The sequence below is a fragment of the Lipophrys pholis genome, assembly GCF_963383615.2.
Source record: "Lipophrys pholis genome assembly, chromosome: 4".
Lineage (NCBI taxonomy): Eukaryota > Metazoa > Chordata > Actinopteri > Blenniiformes > Blenniidae > Lipophrys > Lipophrys pholis.
Window position 1 is genome coordinate 17,155,578 of NC_137637.1, and position 22,467 is coordinate 17,178,044.

Below are 22,467 nucleotides of genomic sequence, written 5' to 3' on the forward strand. Positions count from 1 at the left end.
TTTATATTGTATTGAATAAGGCCTCATAAAGTGACGTGTTAACATCCTGCAGGGTCATCAAACTCATTTTAGTTACTCACATGAAGCCATATATTATTTCAATTAGACTAGGCCAGTAAAAGAAAATACACAAATAATCATGCTCATTCATTGCGAAACAATTGTAAGAGTTACCAAATATGCAGAATATTTGCAAAGTAGAGATAGTTTAAACTTACTCTGATTAACTTTTGAAATGCAGAGGATTGATAAACATAAATAAAATAGAACTTAAAAACTCCTGTTCAAATGTTAGCGCTCTATCAGTCCATTTTGATCGTTCTTGGTACGATATAAAAATCTACTCAAAACTTAGAAGTATAGAACCATTGAAAAAAACTACAATTGTTACAATTTCTTTTTTAAACGTTGATTTCCTCTGGGGAAAAATGCTGCTTACATGAACATAGATCAAACTGTGGTCATAGTCACATGGTCCTTTAGATTTTAATAGAGAGAGAGATTACATAGTGTATTCAGTTATGCGTGAAAATACACAAAAGACAAACATACTCATCAAATTAAAAGTACTCAAAAGTGGGTCGTGATTACAGTTAAGTATTTATAATTTGTTACTTCCCCCTGGTGGTGATTATAGACTGATTTTATGGTGTGTACATGTGTTGACAAATTGAGTTGGTTTGAGTTTGGGTGAGGCAAGGAGTAAATCATTCAGGCATCCCCATTCCTCCTGCTCATTGATGTAACTTGATGGAAGTGGATCAGCCATTCGACTGACGCTCAGCGCTGACACCTCAGTTAATATGTCACAGTAACACAATAATACAGCTATGATCGCATTATTACAGCAGGCCTAGATGAACAGAAAGATGAAAAGTGAAGCAAGTACTGTAAATTTGGAATAACTACATTCTTTTTACATAACTAATAACAGCAGTCTATTATTTATTATCAGTAACTGACACATAGGTCGCTACAGGCTTTTTTGGTCACATCGTACTCAATTATTTGGTGAAATTCATTTCAGTACACAGAGAACCTGAGGGACCCAGACATGAATATTTCACACAAACAGATGAGGCCACTTTTAGATGCAGGATGAAGAGAAACCTAAAGAGAGATATTAAGAAAAGAGAGTGGAAAGCAAGATGGCTGGGTGTGGTCAATAATGCTGAGTGAGACTGATTTCTGCTCATTCTCTTGGCTGGCATTTAGTGGTTGTGCCCACTATAGGATCATGGTGAGGATGGCAGCATGGGCAGACCTGGGCAGCATTTGCCAGTGTGCCAGGGACAGAGGGCAAGCCTATTGAGAAGCAGTGTGATGGACACAATGGGTGTGACAGACTTGCTGCATCAACAGGCTTTTTGCTGCTGTGGCCAGAAATAAACCATAAATACCCCCGCTGGCATCCACTAACCGCTCGCCAGGCCTCCACTACCACATACACCCTCACACTGAGACAGACAGAAAAGAGAAAGGAGAGACGGAGAGCGTGGCTTCTACGGGGTGCAGTGAAGCACAAGCCATCCAGGTAAAAAACAAAAACAAACAAAAAAAAACAATCAATATCATCCCTTACGTCAATTGACTGTGTTCTTTGTGTTTGTAGAGATTACCTTCTCTGTCTGTACCCAAACTTTTGTTTTTCTGTGTAGCTTCATAGTTAATGTTATATTCTTGTGAAAACAATGAAGAACCTGCTTTGTGTCCAACCTCATAAAGTCATGTTTAAATATGTGCAGCAAAACCATGAACGGGATGTTCCAAAGCTATACAACTCTCAAATCCACGCTCTCAGTGTAACTCTTAACAATGTCGTTGATATGTGCTCTGAAGAGGAAAAATGACCGAACAGCAGGGAACCCCAAACCAGCTGCCTGCAGAGAAGGGCCAAGGAGGAGCTGGAGCCACATATAAGGTACCAGAACCGACAAGAGGAGTTTTCCTTCCAACTACACAGCTTATACCAACAGATAAATGTTTGGTTTAGCTAAGAAAAATAAGAAATCTGATAGATATGTAACAGATTGCTCAACTCTCCTGCCTTTTACAGCTGGCAGTTTTTGAGTTTGAGAACTTCCGTGGGAAAAAGGTGGAGTTGTCTGGTGAATGTAAAGACATTTTCGAGAAGACACAGAGAGTCGGCTCAGTCATCGTGGAGTCGGGGCCGTGAGTCGTTCTGCTTCTCGCCATCAAATCCAATCACTGTTTACTCAACATGAAGCCACTGTTCTGGGCGTTACTTTGTTCTCGGTGTATACCGATGGTGTAATGCCGTTTCTCATTGTCATCAGATGGGTGGGGTTTGAGCGTCCAGGTTTTGAAGGAGAGCAGTTTGTGCTAGAGAAAGGAGAGTACCCTCGCTGGAGCACCTGGACCAACTGCCTGAGTAGCTACAGTCTGAGTTCCTTCAGGCCTCTGAAAGTGGTCAGTACCTGCTCTGACTGACACTGCAGGCTTTTTGCTGCAAGGATGAATATGACCGTTTTAAGTATGAGTAGTTTAAGTCACTGTTAAACACATGAACATGCTTTTCCTTCCAGGACAGTGCAGAACACAAGCTGCACCTGTTTGAGAATGCGGGCTTTGAAGGCAGAAAGATGGCGATTTTTGACGATGATGTCCCCAGTCTGTGGGCTCATGGTTTCCAGGATCGTGTGGCCAGTGCGAAGGCTGTTAATGGAACGTAAGATAAAAGCCCTTTCTGTCAATAATTATATAACAGACGCGTGCATGGCCTGCAATATCATGAATTAAAAGCCAACAACAACAACATATTGGTTTTCTTGTAAAAGAGAATTTAATTAATGTTGGACTTTTTTTTTTATTTTTATTCAAATGTTCTTGAAATTTGCCTCAGAAATATGATACACTCTTCTTTTCCCCCTGAAGGTGGGTGGGGTACATGTATCCAGGCTACAGGGGGCGCCAGTATGTGTTAGAGCATGGAGACTTCAAGCACTGGAACGATTGGGGAGCCACTGCACCTCAGATCCAGTCCGTCCGACGTGTGCGAGACATGCAGTGGCATAAGAGAGGATGCTATATTCCACCAGCGCCGACACCTGCTCCTGCCCCTACTCCTGCCCCCGCCCCTGCCCCAACACCTCCCAAACCCAACCCCACCCCTAATCCCAACCCTACCCCCAATCCCAAATCCCAAACCCAACCGCAGCCTTAACAGCACACATCTAGCTCCTCTCACTGCACCTGGGGAAAAGCTGAAGACAGTTGACCGGTCCCCAGTCTCTCCTCTACACTCCCTATTAGTTTAGGCTATATGACCATGCAGTTTTGAAAAACTGGAACTGACCATAATGAAGCATGTATCTCTGTTGGAAATAAAGGTTTTGGCCCTGATTTTGGCGCAACTGTGGACATTATTGGATGTCTTTTGTATGACTCTAAGTTTTTCAGCGAGTTTTCGACCAGTTGAAAAAAGATTATTCAGGCAGATGCAACAAGCAGCAAAAAATAAATAAATACTCATATCTCACAAAATAAGTCAATTAAAAAAAAAAACTCCAATACTGGAAAGAATAGTGCAGCATGGCAACAGGTTCACAGTTGTTTCACAGTAGATGGTGTAAATCAAATGAATGTGTGAATACAATTGTAGTTATAGCTCTGGCAAAGAAACTGTTTGTGAGTCTCTTTGACTTTGCTTTGATACTCCTGTAGTGACGTGAGGGCAACAGGCCAAACAAATGGAAACTAGGATGTGAGCTGTTCTTCCTTGATGATATTTTGTGCTCTGCTGTGGCATCGGGAGGTGTAAATGTCAATGACTGTGGTGTCATGTTTTCTATTTGAGGATACAGTTGCTTTTAGTGTCTTTCTTAAATGGCAACATTATTTATTAGATGGTGGATCTCAATATAAATAATTATTAAATAATTAAATAATGTATAAAAATATATGTACATTTTTTTTTACTCTTTATAACAAAGTCTATATAAATATTTTGTTCTTTTCTTTTTTTACTCTTTATAACAAAGTATTTAGAGGAGGTTTCTGCTGTTTCTGCTCCTGGTAGAGGCAAATAATGGCTTCTAATCCCCCACCCCCATTGTGCTCTTTCACCATTCATTGGTTAAAAATTACAAGACCCGCCCACAGGAAACTCGAACGTCCAATGAGAAACGCGCCTCATTCAGCAGGCTCGTGAGGTGGGCGGGCGAGGCGCAAAATTTGAAAGTTCACCGGAAGTAACCCTGACCGAGAGGAAACGGCACATTTAGCGGCACATCAGTGTTTCTGTGTGGATTAGAGGGATAATAAAACTCCTACATGGCAACTCGGTAAGTAATCTCACAAATACTTTCTGTTATACTAATACAAATGAAAGTGATATGGTATAACGCCACCGTTTGTTGTTGAGATTGCGATCATGAGCGTTAGCCGCTTTTCGAGCATGTTGACAGGACTTCGATATAACTGATGATGTGTGTGTGATGTGCAGGTTGTAATACACTGCGTGTCGTCCAGCTAGGTTATTTGTTCTCAAGAAGCCATGCTGAAGTTCAAATACGTGAGTCAGGGAAGCCTGAGAACGCTGTCCTCCTCAGCTGACCCCATCACAAGCCGCAGCTCAAGACTCAGCCAGCTGTTTCAGGTAAAGTCAAGTGTAAACAATGTCGGTGTGTGGTAACCGATCTGTGCACGGTTTCTGACACTTCCTATAGCAAAGCCTTTATGAAATCAAGCGGTTTCAGTGATTGCCAGGAGCTGACTTCCCTTTTCTGCGTTTGTTTCTGCACCGTAGGGCCGAGTCAGCCTATATGGGCAGCAGGGAGCATGCAGTCTGGGAAGGGAGGAGTTTCTGGAGGCTCTGCTGCTGCTTTACCAAGAATGCTCTTCCCCGGACCTTATGAGGAGACCGCATGTGGCAAACTTTGTCAACAAATGTGAGCACACCTCTCACCCTTGCACAAGCGTTTTAGTCCAGTCCACCCTAAAACAGTCAGACTGTGGGAGGTTATGTGCTCAATGGACACAGTAATTCTACTGCTGTTTTTGAAAACCATAATACAAACGATTTAGGAAGTAATTCATATAAACAGTGGGACTCAGAAAGTCATGCCTCGTCATATCAAAAGAACTTGACTACAAAAGGAGACTTGGCTCCAGGGAACAAGTTCCTACTAGATACAATATGTGTTACAGAGAGTTAATCTCAACATGACAGCTAATTTCTCATCCATAGCCATGCATGATGTCAGGTGTCAACTTGTTTAACTTTTCAGAAGATGTATTTCTATCACGTTAACTTGTTGAAGAAACCTAAAAATACCATTTTCACACGTTTAATTGCTGCCGAGAGAGCTTGCATATACATGTGTACCATCGATTGATATGTTAATATCCAATGTTGACATGTTTTATGTGAAAATTAATTTTTATCTTCAACTGATAGAATGAAATGCTGAAAGCCATGTTTGTGTGTGTCTATCATACAGTTTCAGAAGTGGTCTCGGAGCTGCGTGCTCTGCAGCCCGGGCCTAATGACTTTGAGCTTTGCGCCGTGGTGGGACGTGGTCGCTTTGCTGAAGTCCAAGTTGCTCGAGAGAAGACCACTGGAGATGTTTATGCACTTAAAGTCATGAGCAAGGCCGTGTTACGCACTCAGGAAAATGTAAGATCCACACAGTATTACAATTCAGAAATACTGTCGCAAAGTAATACCAGAATATCAGAAGAAAGTTTTCCAAATTGATTTATTTGCCTCATGGTATAATTCCACAGTAGAAACATCACAGATAAAAGTAATATTATTAACCAAAGCCAGGTTCCACATATCTTCAGCTTTAGGTTTCTAGTACCTCCTGACTGTCACACTGTCATGGCTCACAGCAGTCGATGCAAATGTTGTTAGTAACACCCGTGCTTTTGCTCCTGTGACGTTAGCTATGAAAAAAGAAATATTTCTAGTGAATATTTCCCCTCCACCAGTATGAAAGAACTCATGGCAAGCTGATCTCAGAAGACAATAAAGGTTCGGTATTCACCACAGGAATCCTCCAAATTAGCATTGAATAGGCATTGAGTGAAAATGAAAGGTTTGTACAAGGCCTGATTTTGAATGCTGCGTATTTCAGATATCAGTAGATTATCTGATAATGATCCTTCATTATAGTCAAATGTTTTGGAGTAGGAAAACTCAGGTAACATGCGAAAACATATAGTGCGGCTGCTCTTCACGACCTGGGTTGCACAGCAGTGGATTGCCATGTATCGAAATCCTCGTTTGTTACTTCCAGACTTGTGATCTCACTAAGGGACACTAGAGAGCGCTGTGGGGTTGAGCACAGTCATGTAAAACTTTGGTATGCAATTTCACAGCTGTGCTCTCTGGCATATGACTAATGGAACAGATCTCAGTCAGAATAGTACATGAGCTGTGACAGGACATGATCAAAAATGAGCAATACAGAGAACAACTCGAATGAACAAGAAATCATTTGTCTGCAGCGCCTGTGGCGACTTGGCTTAATTTAGGTGACATTTCAATTATGGAACAAACCTCAAGAAGTGCAGCCAGGACAAGAGATGTTTAAATGCAATCAATTAGAGGTTTAGATATGTTTTAGGACCTCTGTTGGTTGAAATTAATGCAATTTAGAAAGAAAAGATTATGTTTAAAAAAAACAAAAAACCATGCTGAAGCATGCCTTTTCAGGAACAGTAAAACGCACACATTTGAAAATGTTCCCTGGTTCTCACCTGGTTGTAGTTTTGCTTGTATTGTATGTATATATTCTGATTGCATGTTTTTTTAAATTCCTCCTAGGTGGTTTTTCATGAAGAAGAACGGAAGATCCTGGCTCTGAACACCAGTCCCTGGATCCCAGAGCTTCTGTATGCTTTCCAGGATAAAGATTATGTCTATCTGGTGAGACTACAGCATATTTTAAGGGATGAACTGAACCTAAATTTGTCACTGTCAGAAGACCATTTTGATCTTTTTTCGCAAACCAAAAAAAAAACATGCAAATGACATAGACGTGGTACCCACTTGTGTTGTATGGCTGCTTTAACATGCATAAAGTGTTGGCCTTTTATGATGCAGTGGAGGTTCAACTTAACACCACTATGACAATTTGAAACCCAAGCCCTACCAGAGAGATTAGTTTCACTGCAAATGTAGGTATTGAGTGTGATCTATTGTGTTTTCATACTCCTCACATACATCACAATGCGAGGTACACAAAGATGATAAAGGACAGAAATAACAAGGAAAACTGTATAACTTATTTCAGGGGAAAGATTCAGGCTTCTGTTTGTGTGATACATGCTTTGCCTACAGGCATAGCGCAAACTACAGAAATGATGAAGCTGGTGTCAAATTACACGCTCTTCACTGGCAGGTTTAGAGCTGTTCTATGACCGCCTTTCTGGAAACTGGTCATGCAAAGCAGGTTTACCTGGGTTTTTGGAACACCTTGGGTTGTTACCAGAGGTCACGGGGGCGCCCGAGACATTCATTGATTGATTGAAGGATGACAAAATTAGATTTGAATCTTTGAATCAAGAGCAGACCCGGGAAACTGTCTATTGTGTGTGTGTCCATACACGGCATACGGCCTTAAGACACAATCTTGAGGGGCTCCCAGGGAAAGAAGTTGTGAAGCACTGATGCAAAATAAAGGTAGCTTCAGGAAGGCACCCTTAATGAGAAAGAAACTCCTACAAGGGACAAATTAAAGAGCTCCAGCGAGGGCCAGTAGAAGGACTTTCACAATTTGTTATTAAAAAGTAACAATTTCTGGAAATCAGCATTTCAGTCTCCCTTTAAAAAAAAAAAAAAAGATTATGACACTTCGTTTTTCAATCAGCAGGCTTATGAGTCATTCAGTTTATGCACAATAGCTGTGACCCCAATATGGCTCGACATTGTTTGTTGATAAGGTGAACTGAATATCCATGACTCTATTTTCAAGGTTTGGTCTTCTTATTCAGAGTAGCAAGTATTAAAGTTCTTGGTATTTGTGTATGAGCTGTCGGCATCTTCAATCAAAGCAGCAGCAGCAGGATAAACAAAAAAAGGTCGCTTACACTGCTCCTGAAAGTTTCCAAAATAAATTTGATAGAGTTGTATTGATAGTTTTTTTTTTTTTTTTTTTAAATCAGTTCTCATAGACATTGGGAAAAGTGTTAGTAAGAACGGGCAGCACGTATTCCCTCGCTTGGCTAATTAAACACAGTGAAGTCACTGGAAAGAGTTGCGACTTGTAGCTGATCTGCCCCAAATCCACATTGGTTTGTTTATTACATGCCTTTATTTTTAATACAGCAGTACTCAGGAGTTGCATTAGAAGGTGTCTATGTGTTCCTTCTTTCAAATGGTTGTATTCATTTAGATATTTCTTGGTTTTCATTCACACCTGTGCTTTTCAGAATGTGACTAATAAAAACAGTGGGATCAGTCCGAATAGTGCATGAGTTGCCACCGGAAGGAATCTGAAGTGAGAAATGAAAAGGAATATCTTGCCAGGAGAAGACAGGCACTGAAACAGGGTGACGTACTTTGCCTTCTGCAGGAGAGAAACGTAATAACCTTCCAGCATGTCAATATTTTTGCTCTGTCATGTTAGTTTACAGGTTAGTGACCAGCAGTCACCTGGAATTTCTTCGGATTAACGACATAACTGGGCCTCGCCACTGGACAGATCCTCTTAGGAGCTTTGGGTGTAGCGCTGCTGTGATTTAATAGTTAACTGCAGCTATAATCACAATGTCACGCCCAGACTATCACTGTGAAGAAGACAGGAAAAGAAAATTTAGAGCTGAGTTTACTCTTTTCTGTAAGCCTCCAGTATTTTCTCTCATAGATAAAGCAGACCCCATGATCTGTACTTTCTCTGGCTACGCGACGAATTTCCCATCATATCTGTGTCCCTTTTAAGACCCTAATCTGGATGCATGACGGGCCGCGTCAATGCACAGGGAACATCTTGTGTAATTGTCAGGACGGCTGTTAACCTCCACAAATCTATATTTTCTCTGAAGACCTGCACTGGTTGATGGGGGTGGTGGGGGGGGGGAGTGGGGGGGGGGGTTCCTGATCGGCTAGTTCCCATGTTGTAAACTGCCTTTTGCTTTTCTTTATATCAACCCTTTACATACCTTTCTTTGTGCCCCCTTAATGTCCGTCCCATTTCATCCTCCTCTCTTTTCACTCCCCTTCTGTCTCACCCTGCTCCCTAACTGAGCATGGAGGAAAATACAAAGCATCCATCTTTATCCGTGTGTCAGAGAGGCACCCAGTCTCCCTGTTGCTAGGTAACACTGGAGAATGCTCCCGTTCATTCAGACTCGCCGACCATTCATGCACCAGGAGCTCTCGCCTGTTATGGCTATACGGCTGCAGCTGTATAGCTCGGATCAACCTGACCGATGCCTTTTATCTCGGGGAACAGAGACAGAGGACAAGAAATTTCAAGTCAGCTTGGCCGTGGCTGTGCTCTTTCTCTAAACTTTAAAAAAATAAAAAAATAAATCTTCATCACAACAGAGAATGAGATATGTTTCTGTCGGGGTGTGTTATATACCCTGAAAACACATTTTCTTTTCTTATCCTGGGATTGCAGACATACAGGCTGCACACACACATTTGGCAGTTATTTCCGGTGTATTTTTAGCCGCTGAACACCAATGCTTTGACTGCAGTATCACGGATAAATCTGCAATAGTATCTGGTGTTACATAACTGAATATATAATGAGGAGAACCGCCCTATAAGTTTAAGATGAGCAGGGCTTTGATGTAAGCTCAGACACGTGCACTTGTTGCTTTGTTTTTTTCCCCCCCTCTAAATATAGGCATATTAACAGGCATTCATAAATGTTTCAGCAGCTTTTAATCCCTGACCATTTTAATGAAATTCAAACACATTTCTTCACGTTTCAAATGCTGGTCATAGTTTAATCCTGATGAAACCCTCATTATCTCATAATATCTCCTTTAGGCTATGGAATACTTGCCTGGTGGTGACCTGATGTCTTTGCTAAGTCGATATGAGGATCAGTTTGAAGAATCTATGGCTCAGTTTTATTTGTCCGAGCTGACAGAAGCCATTCATGCTGTCCACCAGCTGGGCTACGTCCACAGGTAAGAGCCCAGCTACTGAGTTTGATGATTGACTTGTCAAGATGATTGCTACAGAACTACAGATTCACTTGAGCTCTCGTTACTTTCAGGCCTCTGTTGCCTTTTGTTTTCACTGAAAGGTTTCGGGTTGTCTATTAAAGCCTGAGGTGCCGCCGTTTATCTGAGAGCAGTAAATGTGGTGGTGTGTGATATAAAAACATTGCTGGAGTTTACAAATGTATTCCATTATGATCAGAGCAGTGGACATATTACAGTACTTTGGCAACACACACCTCTGTGAAAGCAGTATCAGATGTCACCTATATAATTCACTTCCAGAGATGTCAAACCAGAAAACATCCTCATCGATCGGACTGGCCACATTAAGCTTGCCGACTTCGGATCAGCTGCCAAGCTGACCGCTAACAAAACAGTGAGTGGATTAAAGTTTGCTCACTGTACTGACATCAGGAAATCTTGACGGTGACGTTGGGATTCATTCATGTTTTCCCAGGTAGCCACTCCCACAGTTCCTGTTGGGACGCAGGACTTTCTCTCCCCTGAGGTCCTCACAGCCATGAATGGGGGCTCTCACAGTACTTATGGGGTAGAGTGCGACTGGTGGTCCCTCGGAGTCATCGCCTATGAGATGACCTATGGCAGGTCGCCCTTTTCTGAAGGCACCTCTACCAAGACAATTCACAACATCCTCAATTACCAGGTGTGTAGAATCCGTCTTGGTCATTAGTTGTATCTAATCTGTAGAGTGCAGAGATACAGTAGATATGTAGTCTAGCTTAGTAATATCTCATCAGTGTCTAATTGTGTATGCTGGCATGTTCACCCACAGCGTTATCTAAAGTTCCCGGAGCAGCCACAGGCCAGTAAACCCTTTGTTGACCTGGTACGGAGCCTGCTCTGTGGCGCCAAAGAGCGGCTGGGTTTCCAGGGACTCCGCTGTCACTCTTTCTTCTCCAACGTCGACTGGAACAACTTGAGACAAGGTGAGCAGACTGCTCTCCCACGGGACACAGTTCTCGCATCTTTTCCAGTGAAAATGCTCAATTTGGCTCAAAATGACACCAGGCGAGCTGAAATCTTGTTACTGCAAAGATGATATATGACTATTCAAATATTAATGTTGTTTATAATATGTACTGGATAAAAGTGCAATGTGTGTGTTCGTGTGTGTGTTGGGATGCTCCCAGACAACAAACGGCAATTGCATTGCTAGTGGTGTTGTCAGTAGTAAAATAATGAGATTCTGTGTGTTGTTGGCATTACGCCAGCTCTTTCCCAGGGAGAATAGGAGGGAGGCAGAAGCAAGGTAGACAGAGTAAAGATCTGCAACTCATCTGCTTCTCAACAGATGCAGCACAAATCTTTTATGCAGGCGACGGCAGACAAGCTTCCCGTCTCGGAAACACAGTACATGTGTGTTTGTTGAGCATCATTGTCACCACCAAACATGCTGTTTGATATGTTCAACTGACCAGCTCTTAAGAAACCCAGCACTCCCCAAAAAAAAAAAAAAAGGCATTTTCAGTGGAAATGGTCAGAATGAAGAACTACATCCTCATAGCCGCAGAGGTGACGGGTGTTTACTTTGCTCTGTTGGACAGCCTGTCTTCATACAAACAAACCCTCCTATTCTGAAGTGAATACCAAACACAGCAGCTCCTTTGTGGTTTTAACGTTCCACTGTATGAATGAAAGTAGTTGTAGTTTAACGTCAGAATGCCATTTTCTTGTTGCGTGTGTTTTTCAGTATTTTTTCCTCATTTGAAATGATTGTCTGTGCAATTGAAATGAAGAGCATGGCATGTCGAAGTGTTTGCACTGTAAATACAGCACTGCTTTATTGACAGCTGAGCACTGATAGCACTTTATGCTTCAGCTTTGGCTCCAGCTGATTAGCTTGCTCTGCTGCAGTGAGGGAGAGTCAGCGGGCATGTGTGTATGAGAGAGAGCGAGAAGAGGAGGGAGGGACAGAGGCAGCATGTGCATCAACGCGCGACTTACTGCACTCTAGGCTCCCACCGCTCTGTTCTTCCTCCTCCCTTCCTTTCTCTCCCCTTTCTCCTTGTGTTTTTTTATTTTTCTTTTTTTTTACCTATATTCTTTAGCTACTATTGTCTTTGTCGCTGCTGCTGCCTCCCTCCCCAATGCCTGCTCTTATTCCCCTCTCCTCTCATCCTTTCCCCTGCAGTTCTCCCGCCTTTCGTTCCTGCATTGCACGCTGAAGATGACACCTCTAATTTTGAGGAGCCGGAGCAGGCAGCCCCCTGGCCAGCCTCAGCAGCCCAGCGAGAAGCTCTGCCAGCGGGCTTCCAGGGCCAGGATCTACCCTTTCTAGGCTGGTTTTTCAGTAGAACGTTGACAGTATTGGCCAAAACTGAGTAAGTGCTACCTATTTACTTGGCTTTGTTGGTGATGTTTGTTTTCCAAAGTGATCCCCCCCCCCCCAATCAGTCTAGAGACCTTCTGGATACTCCTCTCTTGTACCTTTTGTTAGTTAAACACACCATGCTAGTTGTACCTGATGTTCTTCCATTAGATTTATAATCATCCCTGCAACAATTTCCAGGTAGCATTGTTTCAGGTGACCTAGTGTGGTGACCGGGGCAGTTGGTGTTGTCTCTGTCAGTGTTGTGCCTGTTGGGGCAAAAATGGGTTTGGCCATATGCTGTGTCAGACAATAAGCAAAGGGAAAGGGAGGGATCCCCCCTCTTCTCTGGTGCTTTTCCCCCTTGATTCCTGTTCTTGTTCCTTGGGTTCTCACCAGGTTGATCCATTGCACAGATAGATCAAATGAATGGAGCAGAGGATGTGAGCTGGCGTTATCTTGCCATCAACACTGATTGGTATGCGGCTGAGTGTGTCAATGAGGTTCGCTGAGGAGTGGAACCCCACACAGACACACTCCCACCCTCGCTGCTGTTATTCCGCTCTGCCTCTGCATTTTGTGAAGCATAATAGGATTCTGACTCTTTTCGCACGAGTGTTGGGACTCTAATTATGCCTAATGGTGTTTGGCTTCTTAACCTCTGCTAATAAAGCAAGAGGGTGGGTGTCATTTCTGTAGCCCCATGCCAGTGCTCTTGCAGGTTAATGGTGCTGGAGACTGCGGATCATGACAGCAGCAGCAGGAGCAGAAAGGGAAGCAAAAGCGTTAGCAGATTAGACGGGAAAAAGGATGCGAGCTGAGATTGGGGGAGAGAATCTATTTCTATGGTTACAACCATGATGTCCCCCCCCTCTCTCTCTCTCTCTCTCTCTCTCTCTCTCTCTCTCTCTCCCCACCCCCATCTTTACCCATCTCATCTCCTCCTCTTTATTTTCTCCTTCTAATGTCTCTGTCCCTTGCTGTTATGCCATCAGTCAATCTGTCCATGCTTTTTATCTGGAGCCAGTCATTTTCTTTGCTGCATTTGATTAAGAGGTGTTCAGAGCTCATAGACTGTGTCAAAATTGTGTTTGTGTGGGTGCATGCATACGCGTGTACACGTTCTTCATTACAATGCCAAATAGGAGAGAGAGATGAAACCCGAGCCAGACATAATGAAATGCTAATCATGTGTTTTGGGATTTCCTGCTATTATTATTTTTATTTTTTTTTCCTTTTTGAACTTGTCTGCCCGACTCCTCGTTAGTAAAAACTTGACAACAAAATCCCCTTAACAGCTTCCCTCAAATTTATAAGTCGTCAGTGGTTTAGTGTCAGAAAATCGTCTTTGCAATGTGCCTTGAATGTAAACTCCAGGAAAAATTCCTTTTTGAGGAATTCTGAGAACAATCTTCCATAAAATATAATTAAATCTGAGATTGGCATGTCATTTCTCAGTCTTGTGTAACGTTGTTATGGGGCAGAGGTTTCTAAGAAAGAAAAGCCACCCCCTCCAAAAACAACAACGTATGTCTTCTCTTTGTACATAGACAGAAATACGAACTAGATTATCTAAAATTATGACTCGCTTCTTTCGATAATGGATGCTCATATAGATCAGGGTTGCTCTTGGTTCAACTCCAGTGATTTGGTTTGACTGTTTATTCTTTTATCTGACAGTGTGACGTGGTTACAGTTTTCTGTTTCATCAGATGTATTTGCACACTGATGGATTTCAAGACATCTGCTGATGCATTTTTAGATTTTGAAAACAATTTCACATATTTGTACTGAGCTCTGGACCTTCTTTTTTTTTTTTTTTTTTTTTCGTTTGTTTGTGCTACCAGCGGGACAAATGCTCCTCTTGGTCTCAAGTATAACAAGTGGTGACAACTACGAAAGTGTTTGAATATAATGACTTGCCTCCCAGTGGCACAGTCAAGACGGAATAAAATTCTTTATCCAAGAAACCTGTGTGAATTCACAAATAACTCTGTCCTTTCTACCCATCATTTTCTTAAAGTTGAAACTATTGCTGGGTGTTATTACTCATTCGGCTCAAAATGGTTCCTTTTGTTCTATCACTCCTTTTAAATAACTTTTAAAAGGTCTTGTTGTTATGTTATTTTCAACATTGTTTGGAATCCGTTCGGCTTTTTGTCACTAATATTGTTATACGTTAACGTTTGTAGGTCTGTTCAGGACATCGCTATTAAATAATCCATGTATCTGTTGACTTATTTGACATTTCTTTCTGATGTATCTTAAAGTAACAAATAAGTTATTCTACAGAAATAACTGAAGGTTTCCTCAGATATCCTCTTTTACACAATTCTACTTTGTGTGTATCGGATTTGTTTGTGTGGGATTCCTTTTTTTTTCTTTTCTCACTCTGCATGTTTGTGTTATTGTTCGAGCTGCATATCTTTTTTTTTTTTTTTTTTGTACCTGCGTCTTCGAAGCCTTGAACTTGAATATCCTTGAGTCTCTGTCTGCCTTTGATTATAATAATGCAGTCGGTCCTGACTATTTTGCCTGCGTGATGTTAAGAAGTGTGACATATTACCCGAGCAGCCTTCACAACACTCTTGTCGATGGCCACACTTTTCAATTTGAAAGCATATATCACAAAGACCCGGAGAAATCGATGGAAGGTGGTGAACAAGAAATCCATCATATTTTCAGAGTTTTAAGAAAGACAGATAAATTGAGGATGAAGAAAAGATCCAGCTCAATGCAAAAGACCCCCGGCTGAGGGCTTAAATCGCCACGTTATCCATGCAGTAGGCAATCTAAACTGTCCAACTAGGCACTTGAAAACTTTATGAATTTTGATGTCCAATATCAATTATTAATTCTCAACACATACAGCTGGCAGAAACGCTTCTTTATTTAGTCTGCAGTCCTGTTTTGAGGGCTTTGCTGTATTTGTTGGTAACATGAGCTTGAACGTATGTTGTTGTTTTGTTTTTTTTTCCTGGATATTTCTTCCACATGAACCCGGTGTGTATGTGTCATTCAGAGGGGATGTTTCTCAATGCAGAGTGGCAAAGACAGCAGTGCTTTGGTGATTATTCTTAACACTGTGACTCAGTCTGAGTCAACTTTATTGAAGATCCCTCTGCGGTATCTGTGAACTCATTTATACAGACCGATTCATTTATTTAGACTTTTCATATTTCTGGTCAGCAAAAGGGTGAAAATGGACTTTGTGCTGTATATTGCTGCAAAAGGCTGAGAATAAAATGGGACCTCGGCTTACATAAACATGAAAAATGAGAGCATTGGACTCGCTACACAGCGCTCGGTGTTGACCAACCCCCAAGCAACAACCCAGCCCAAATTCTCCTGTTACATTATTTTGTCAGGCAAACTGCAAATAATCCCAAGTTTGCTGTCGACTGTTTTGTCCATCTTGTCAGTTTTATCCTAAATATAGATATATTTTGCTCTATCCCTTTTTCAAACTTGCTCTGCTGTATGTAATAATTGTTGTGGGGAGCCTTATTGTTATGACTAGATATTCTTTTGCATACTTTTCTGAAAAAGGGCATTTGAGTCACTGCAAACTTTCTGTGCTTCCCGTGTCTGTTGCTTTTTTGTGCTGTGTGGGCGTGTTCTGTCTACATTTCAGCTCATTTTAATTACAATATTGTTGGCGCTTACTGTTAAGTGAGATGTGTTTCTGTGTCACGATAGAAGACACACTGTTATTATTCTTATTCTAGTTGGCTAATGATAATTTGTTTTTTGTAATACTGGATTTTTCTGTTTTCTGTCGGAGCACAAGAAATGTCTTTCAGATTTAAAGGAATTGTAGGCCTTCGCTGACATTAAAAATGTAGAAAGAAAACCGGAGGAGTGCGAGGGAAGGCGTCATCCAGCTGTGGCATAAAGACAGTCAAATCATAAGCACCATGGTGCTTCGTAACCATTTTTCCTCCAGATATCTGAAGCCAAACTTTCTTTTTCTGTTATTGTTTCAGATTTTCCATGATCTGTTTCTTGACTTTAGTACTCAGAATGTCTTCCTCTTAAATCATAAAGTAAGCGTCAACAATTATCTAATAAAGGAAATGTTGATGTTGCAGGTCAGTGTCTGCAGGACTCAATTCTCCTGCAAAGACCAACTCTATGGAAAAGAAGCTGCACTTTAAAAGCAAAGAATTACAAGATACTCAAGACAAATGCCATAAGGTGAGTGAGTGCAGCATTCTGAGTTGTACTTTGGCTCTTTTCAAATTAAATGAGAGAAACATAGTCCAGTTGACTGCCTCTTTTAATTTAATTTCGAGTTTAAGAAGAAAATATTTTTGAGAAGACACCATGATGACAATTTCCATTTTGAATAACATTCGTACTGAGTTACTCGAGTCGATCATTGTGGGTTTTATGGCCTGATTTATTTTGTTTGTTCTGGCTGACTGGCTTAACATGGATCAAGCGAACTTCTGTTAATGTTGTAAAAAGCCAAGTTGAACATGTTATGTGCAAAACTCCGAAGCAACGTGTTCTGACTAATGTTTGGATAAATAATTCTTCACAAATCAAATGTCTTCTGCTGGACACCCCTCGTCTTTTTTAATAAATAATTCGTCTAATTCACTGTGTAGCAGCATTTAACAAGCTATAATTTCTGAGAAGTATCAGAATCCCAACATCAGATCGCAGATGATGATATGTTCTTTTGTGCATTAAGATGGAGCAAGAGATTTCCAGGTTCCAGCGAAAAATGACTGACCTGGAGTCAGTGCTACACCAGAAGGATGTGGAGCTGAAAGCCTCTGAGACTCAGAGGAGCATCCTGGAGCAAGACCTCGCTACCTACATTACTGAATGCAGCGTGAGTCATGCTGCCGGCTTCATCATACGCACTTGTAGAACCAAGAGAGGGAGACAAAAATGCTGTCACACAAGTCGCTGTTTGTTGATGTATTTTGCTGTCATCAACACTTCAAACATCGGTGTCAGAGTGGAGCGGCAGCATTGAATTTGTGTGCATATATGCATTTACAGAGTTTAAAGCGGAGCTTGGAGGAGGCACGTGTGGAGGTCTCCAGAGAGGATGACAAGGCCCTGCAGCTGCTGCACGACATCCGCGAACAGAGCAACAAGCTGCAAGAAATTAAGGAGCAAGTATGTAAATTTCTCATTTGGGTGATCCTCTGTCTCCTCCTCCTCATCACCATAACGATGTGCTGCATTTGGAGATTTTAAAAAAAAAAATAAATAAATTTTCAGGCACTTAAAAATATTTATACTAAAATTAAAGAGAAGTGGTGAATGAAAGCGATGTACATTATCATCAATCACTGATGACTCGCTGAAAATGCTGTGAGATTATGTTTCCTCCCCAGTGTGTCCCTGTTACATGGACAGGGCTTCCCCTCTGAGGACTCCCTTGTCCTCAGCTCTAATAAAGGTCATCCGTACAGATGGTTTTCCTGCCAGGTACAAAAGTGGGGACTTTGATCATTACTCAAGAGATTCTCGCACTCTCTACACAGTCGAATGACACCCAGCATACATATCACACTAAATTCAATTAAACAAGCTCACACTTTGTAGAATTACCTCTATAATTTTTAAGCTATAATAGAAGTGTCGGTACAATATTCAATTTGGCCTTCAGTGGGAAAGCAAGGAAAACATCAGAGTTTACTGACAAATGTGACATGTTCTATGTGCAAAGTTGTTACACCCACTTCAGCAGTTGTTTCTTCCCCCTTCACATAGTGCAAAGTTGGCAACTACAGCATCAAAGTAGTCATCCTTGAGTTGTTATCTTTTGATTTTGACAAGGTTTGTGATAAATGGTCATTGTTACAGTGCACTGCAGTTTCTGTAGATCACTGGACTACACAACGGAGTCAGCAGAACTGTGAAGTACATCTTCGTCTATCTCACATTGGATGCAGTTGCTGGCCACACTAACCGCTCAGTTCCTGCCTTTGCTGTTGTTGCTCTCTCACCTTGATGTAATATATGTAACTTTACTTTTGTAGGGCTGATCTTTCACAGGTGAATTATGACTAGAAAAACAGCAATCCTTCACAAAGTCATCCTATTTTGAAACATTACTATGTTGAAAGTTGTAACATGACATAAAAACTCTGGTAATATAGTTCCCTCGTATGGCTCTTAAAAACACTTTTAAATCTCAACAAAAAAACAAAAACTTTTCATCACAATAACATTCCAACGGTGACTTTAAACTGCATTTTTTCAGAGTCAATTCACCATCAGCTGTCCACAGTGTGCCTGTTCTTTCGTTGTGTGCTCAGGAGTACCATGCTCAGTTGGAGGAGATGCAGGTTACCATCAGGCAGCTGGAAGAGGACCTGTCCGCTGCCCGGCGTCGTAGCGACCTCTACGAATCCGAACTTAGAGACTCAAGACAAACTAGTGAGGACCTCAAGAGGAAAGCAGTGGAATATCAGCAGAGAATCCAGAAGGTACATTTACTCCAAGCATGCTTTTTATAATCACTTTCTGTTCTTAAAGTATTCAAATTCCTTAAGCCTGACATTCATTCCTCTATTAAGTGAAACTCCAGGACATGTTGTGTTAACAATACAGCAAGCAGCTGGTTACATGTGATGAGTTTAGCCTTTGAATAGCAGTGTGGATCCATGTTGAAACTATAGTATCACAGGGTTTGGAAATCCCTTGAATGTGTCCCTTTGGATGTGATCTGCATACTACTGGCTGGGAAGAGACCTCAGGGTACGACCGCTGGAGTGATTACATCTCGCTCATGAACTAGAAGCTCTACTGGGGGTCCTTCAACAATAACTACGAAAAGATTATGTCAAAAATGCCATCTGGGCTGATGGACCTACCCTTTTTGCTGATTAATATATGAATACTGGTATTCATACATACGAGTACTCGGCAATAGCACACATCAAATCATATCATAAAGTTATTTGTTGTAATTTCATCAGTTGTCAGTGTTGGAATATTTTTTTCCTATTTTCAGAGAAGAGTGGATCATACATTTCTGGAAAGTTCTGAATTGATCAGTTTCTCTTTTATTTTTTTCAGGCCAAAGAGCAGGGAAAAGCTGAAGTGGAGGAGGTTCTCTCCAAACTTGAGAAGGTAAATTAAGGATAGCACTGTTTTTTTATGGAGGCAAAAATCCATACTGTGCTGTCCATATTGTTTGATGAGGGAGTGCTCTTTTCTTTTTTCCCCCCCTGTTTAGACAAATGCTGAGCAGCAGGTGAAAATCCAGGAGCTCCAGGACAAACTGACCAAGGTGAAATTTTGTAAAATCCAATTTTTTTCCCTACTCATATGAAATATACATATAGTGTTCAAACACTTTTGTAATCGCTGCAGTCTGCTAGAATTCCCTATGTATTCTCTTAAAAAGCCTTTTCTACTGTCTCAGTGGGTGAGATTTGCCCAAGCATATCTGCATTTTGTCTTGGGAGCCACTAACAGCCTTTGACCTTTTGGTTTTCCCCCAGGCAGTGAAAGCCAGCACTGAAGCCACAGAGCTGCTGCAAAATGTCCGGCAGGCCAAAGAGAGGCTGGAAAGAGATCTGGAGCGCCTGCGAGGCAAAACCGACTCCAGCGACACTTTAAAGCGGCGCCTGAGAGAGACGGAGGTATCTTACTGAACACACAACACCAATTTCAATGCAGACGACGATTTTTAATGAATGCTTGTTGGTTCAACCTGTGTGTTGGTAACTAGAACATGTCAACAGAGTTTCCCCCCCCCCCCCCACGAGAAATTTCCATTGGAATTAGCGTGATGTTATCGTTTGTGTTGTGTAAGCAGGAAGGCAGGAAAACCCTGGAGAACCAGGTAAAGAGGCTGGAGATGGTTGAGCGGCGAGAGAATAAGCTGAAAGATGACATTCAGACCAAATCCCAGCAGATCCAGCAGATGGCTGAAAAGATCCTGGTGAGAGAGCTATAGATAAAGCTCACTAATACTCTTTGCCACTCCACCCCTAATTTCACCCCAGTGCCCACTCCTCCCACTTGCTGAGCTCTCTCTCTCATTCGATCCACACCAGTTAGCCGAGTACACACGTGTACGCGTTACACACACTTTTCTGTACGCAGCTGAGCCCTCGTTGTATGGCTGCTAGTTCCTGGTGCACACATAGAATTTACAATTTATTGAATTTACCTGTGACAACATGAGCAGGCATCGCTGCGGACAACTTGTGGATTTCCAGCTTTTCAATGCAAGTTCCTTCATATTTTTTTTTTCCCCCTCTGTGCTCGTAGTCGTCTAAACTATTCCTTAGTTTCATATTTGATTTGTCTTTTTAAAATTGTATGTTGTTGGGGTTTTTTTTGTGATAAATTGTATTGTTATGTTAATATTTATGTGTATCATATCGGTGTATACAAATATGTATGAACTTTTCTGTAGGAACTTGAGGAGAACTTGAGAGATGCACAGTCAACAGCTCAGAGGATGGAAACCCAACTGGTTCAAAAGGAGAGGCTTTATGAAGACAAAATCAAGGTGCGTCCACTCAATAATCCTCCAGTCTGCTGAGGATATTTTAAAAGATGTTTATATATTTGTTCCCAGTAGTCAATCTTTGTCAGTCCTGACATGTAAATCGGTGTTGTGTGGGACTAAGACAGAGCTGTCGCGTTTCACAGTGGGATCTGACACCGCGCTAATGACAGTTTCCACACTAGGTCATCCATTTACAACCGTGTAATGAATGAGTTCTTCATCACACAGCAGATTACAGGCTGCAGCTCGAACAGGAAACGTGTCCAATTCAAACAGGTGAGACGATCGTTTGATAACACTCTCTGGTTCTGACTGATCAAGGTTCTGGAGGCCCAGATGAAGGTGGACATAGCCGACAAGGAGAGCCTGGAGGCCAGAAGGGCGCAGCAGGAGGAGGAGTCAAGGGAGAACTGTAAACTCATCAGCGAACAGAAAGCGGTGAGGCAACCCACAGTAAATCTGTTTAAATCGTATCGCCTTCAAGGTGGACACAATGCTTGATTTTATTGTAAATAAAGTGCTTCGCAAATAAATGTATGTATTACAATTTTTTCTTTCTTTCTGTTACTACATGTAAATTTGACTAAATTAATCAAAGTTTTTATTATCTGAAAACATACTCTTTACATTTTCTTTGACAATATGACAGTTTGCTTCCGTGCAGATTTTCATCGTCAACTATACTTTGTCATAGTAGTTCAAATGTATTGGACCATCGAGTTAAAGAGGCCAGATTAAATTGCAGTGTTCCTCATGTTGCATCATGAAGCCTGAGCTTAACTCCTAATCTGGTTAATGTGGTAGAACTGAGGTAGTTAAGAAGCTTTCGGAGGTAGTCATCTGACAACACCTTAATGTCCTCTAATAGGATTCCAATACAGTACAGCGTTCTGTTTCTAGTAAAACTAAAGAAAAGGTGTGGCTAAAATATGAGTGTCCCTAATATTCGGCGTAAGTTGATATCATGTGTGCTTCATTCTACAGACTATTAATGCTATGGACTCAAAGATGAAGAACCTGGAGCAGCGCATTGCTGAGCTGTCAGAGGCTAACAAGCTGGCCGCGAACAGCAGCATCTACACCCAGAAAAATATGTGAGTTAACTAGACCTTCTGCCCACTCTGCTTTCATGGGAAGCACAGCCTCTGTCTCCAACTGCTTCATTAGTGTGCATTCATCATCGCCGTGCACCATGGCGGCTCTGCGTCCCTTGAGAGGAAACGGACTCGTCTGAGGTTAAATACAGGAAATTCAGTTGCAGCTAATCATAAGTTGGATGTGGAGTTTTTAAGTTTTAACATCCATAGTTGTGTTTAGAAAGATTCGTTTAGTACATTACACTGACAGATGAGGATTCTAATGTTTAGCTTGCACAGTTAGCAGGTATTCTTTCCATTTACAGTCATGTTGAAAAACGAAGACCGTCCACAGGAAATTGTTGGAATTTCTGACGTATTTACACTTGCAAACATCTTGTCCATTTGAACAGATGTAG

The 22,467-nt window shown here is 41.6% G+C and overlaps 2 protein-coding genes across 2 annotated transcripts in view; both read left to right on the forward strand.

Annotated features, from left to right (window-relative positions):
• Nucleotides 1–1,846: 1,846 nt before the first annotated feature.
• crybb3 (crystallin, beta B3) lies at nucleotides 1,847–3,184 on the forward strand (the record flags this gene model as incomplete). The annotated part of the gene is made up of 5 exons (XM_080462084.1): nucleotides 1,847–1,921; nucleotides 2,057–2,172; nucleotides 2,298–2,430; nucleotides 2,547–2,689; nucleotides 2,896–3,184. 5 exons carry the CDS (start codon nucleotides 1,847–1,849, stop codon nucleotides 3,182–3,184), a joined length of 756 nt encoding a protein of 251 aa, XP_080318210.1.
• Nucleotides 3,185–4,199: 1,015 nt separating this feature from the next.
• cita (citron rho-interacting serine/threonine kinase a) overlaps nucleotides 4,200–22,467 on the forward strand; it is a 36,334-nt gene continuing 18,066 nt past the window's right edge. The window contains exons 1-21 of the mRNA XM_080462236.1: nucleotides 4,200–4,304; nucleotides 4,492–4,618; nucleotides 4,769–4,910; nucleotides 5,463–5,638; nucleotides 6,794–6,895; nucleotides 9,971–10,113; nucleotides 10,432–10,525; nucleotides 10,607–10,813; nucleotides 10,943–11,096; nucleotides 12,302–12,491; nucleotides 16,570–16,675; nucleotides 17,178–17,321; nucleotides 17,495–17,614; nucleotides 18,763–18,933; nucleotides 19,526–19,579; nucleotides 19,686–19,739; nucleotides 19,954–20,094; nucleotides 20,271–20,396; nucleotides 20,877–20,972; nucleotides 21,294–21,410; nucleotides 21,957–22,066. Of these exons, the coding sequence (XP_080318362.1) occupies nucleotides 4,517–4,618; nucleotides 4,769–4,910; nucleotides 5,463–5,638; nucleotides 6,794–6,895; nucleotides 9,971–10,113; nucleotides 10,432–10,525; nucleotides 10,607–10,813; nucleotides 10,943–11,096; nucleotides 12,302–12,491; nucleotides 16,570–16,675; nucleotides 17,178–17,321; nucleotides 17,495–17,614; nucleotides 18,763–18,933; nucleotides 19,526–19,579; nucleotides 19,686–19,739; nucleotides 19,954–20,094; nucleotides 20,271–20,396; nucleotides 20,877–20,972; nucleotides 21,294–21,410; nucleotides 21,957–22,066 (2,549 nt within the window). The 5' untranslated portion in view covers nucleotides 4,200–4,304; nucleotides 4,492–4,516. The remainder of the gene's footprint in view (nucleotides 4,305–4,491; nucleotides 4,619–4,768; nucleotides 4,911–5,462; nucleotides 5,639–6,793; nucleotides 6,896–9,970; nucleotides 10,114–10,431; nucleotides 10,526–10,606; nucleotides 10,814–10,942; nucleotides 11,097–12,301; nucleotides 12,492–16,569; nucleotides 16,676–17,177; nucleotides 17,322–17,494; nucleotides 17,615–18,762; nucleotides 18,934–19,525; nucleotides 19,580–19,685; nucleotides 19,740–19,953; nucleotides 20,095–20,270; nucleotides 20,397–20,876; nucleotides 20,973–21,293; nucleotides 21,411–21,956; nucleotides 22,067–22,467) is intronic.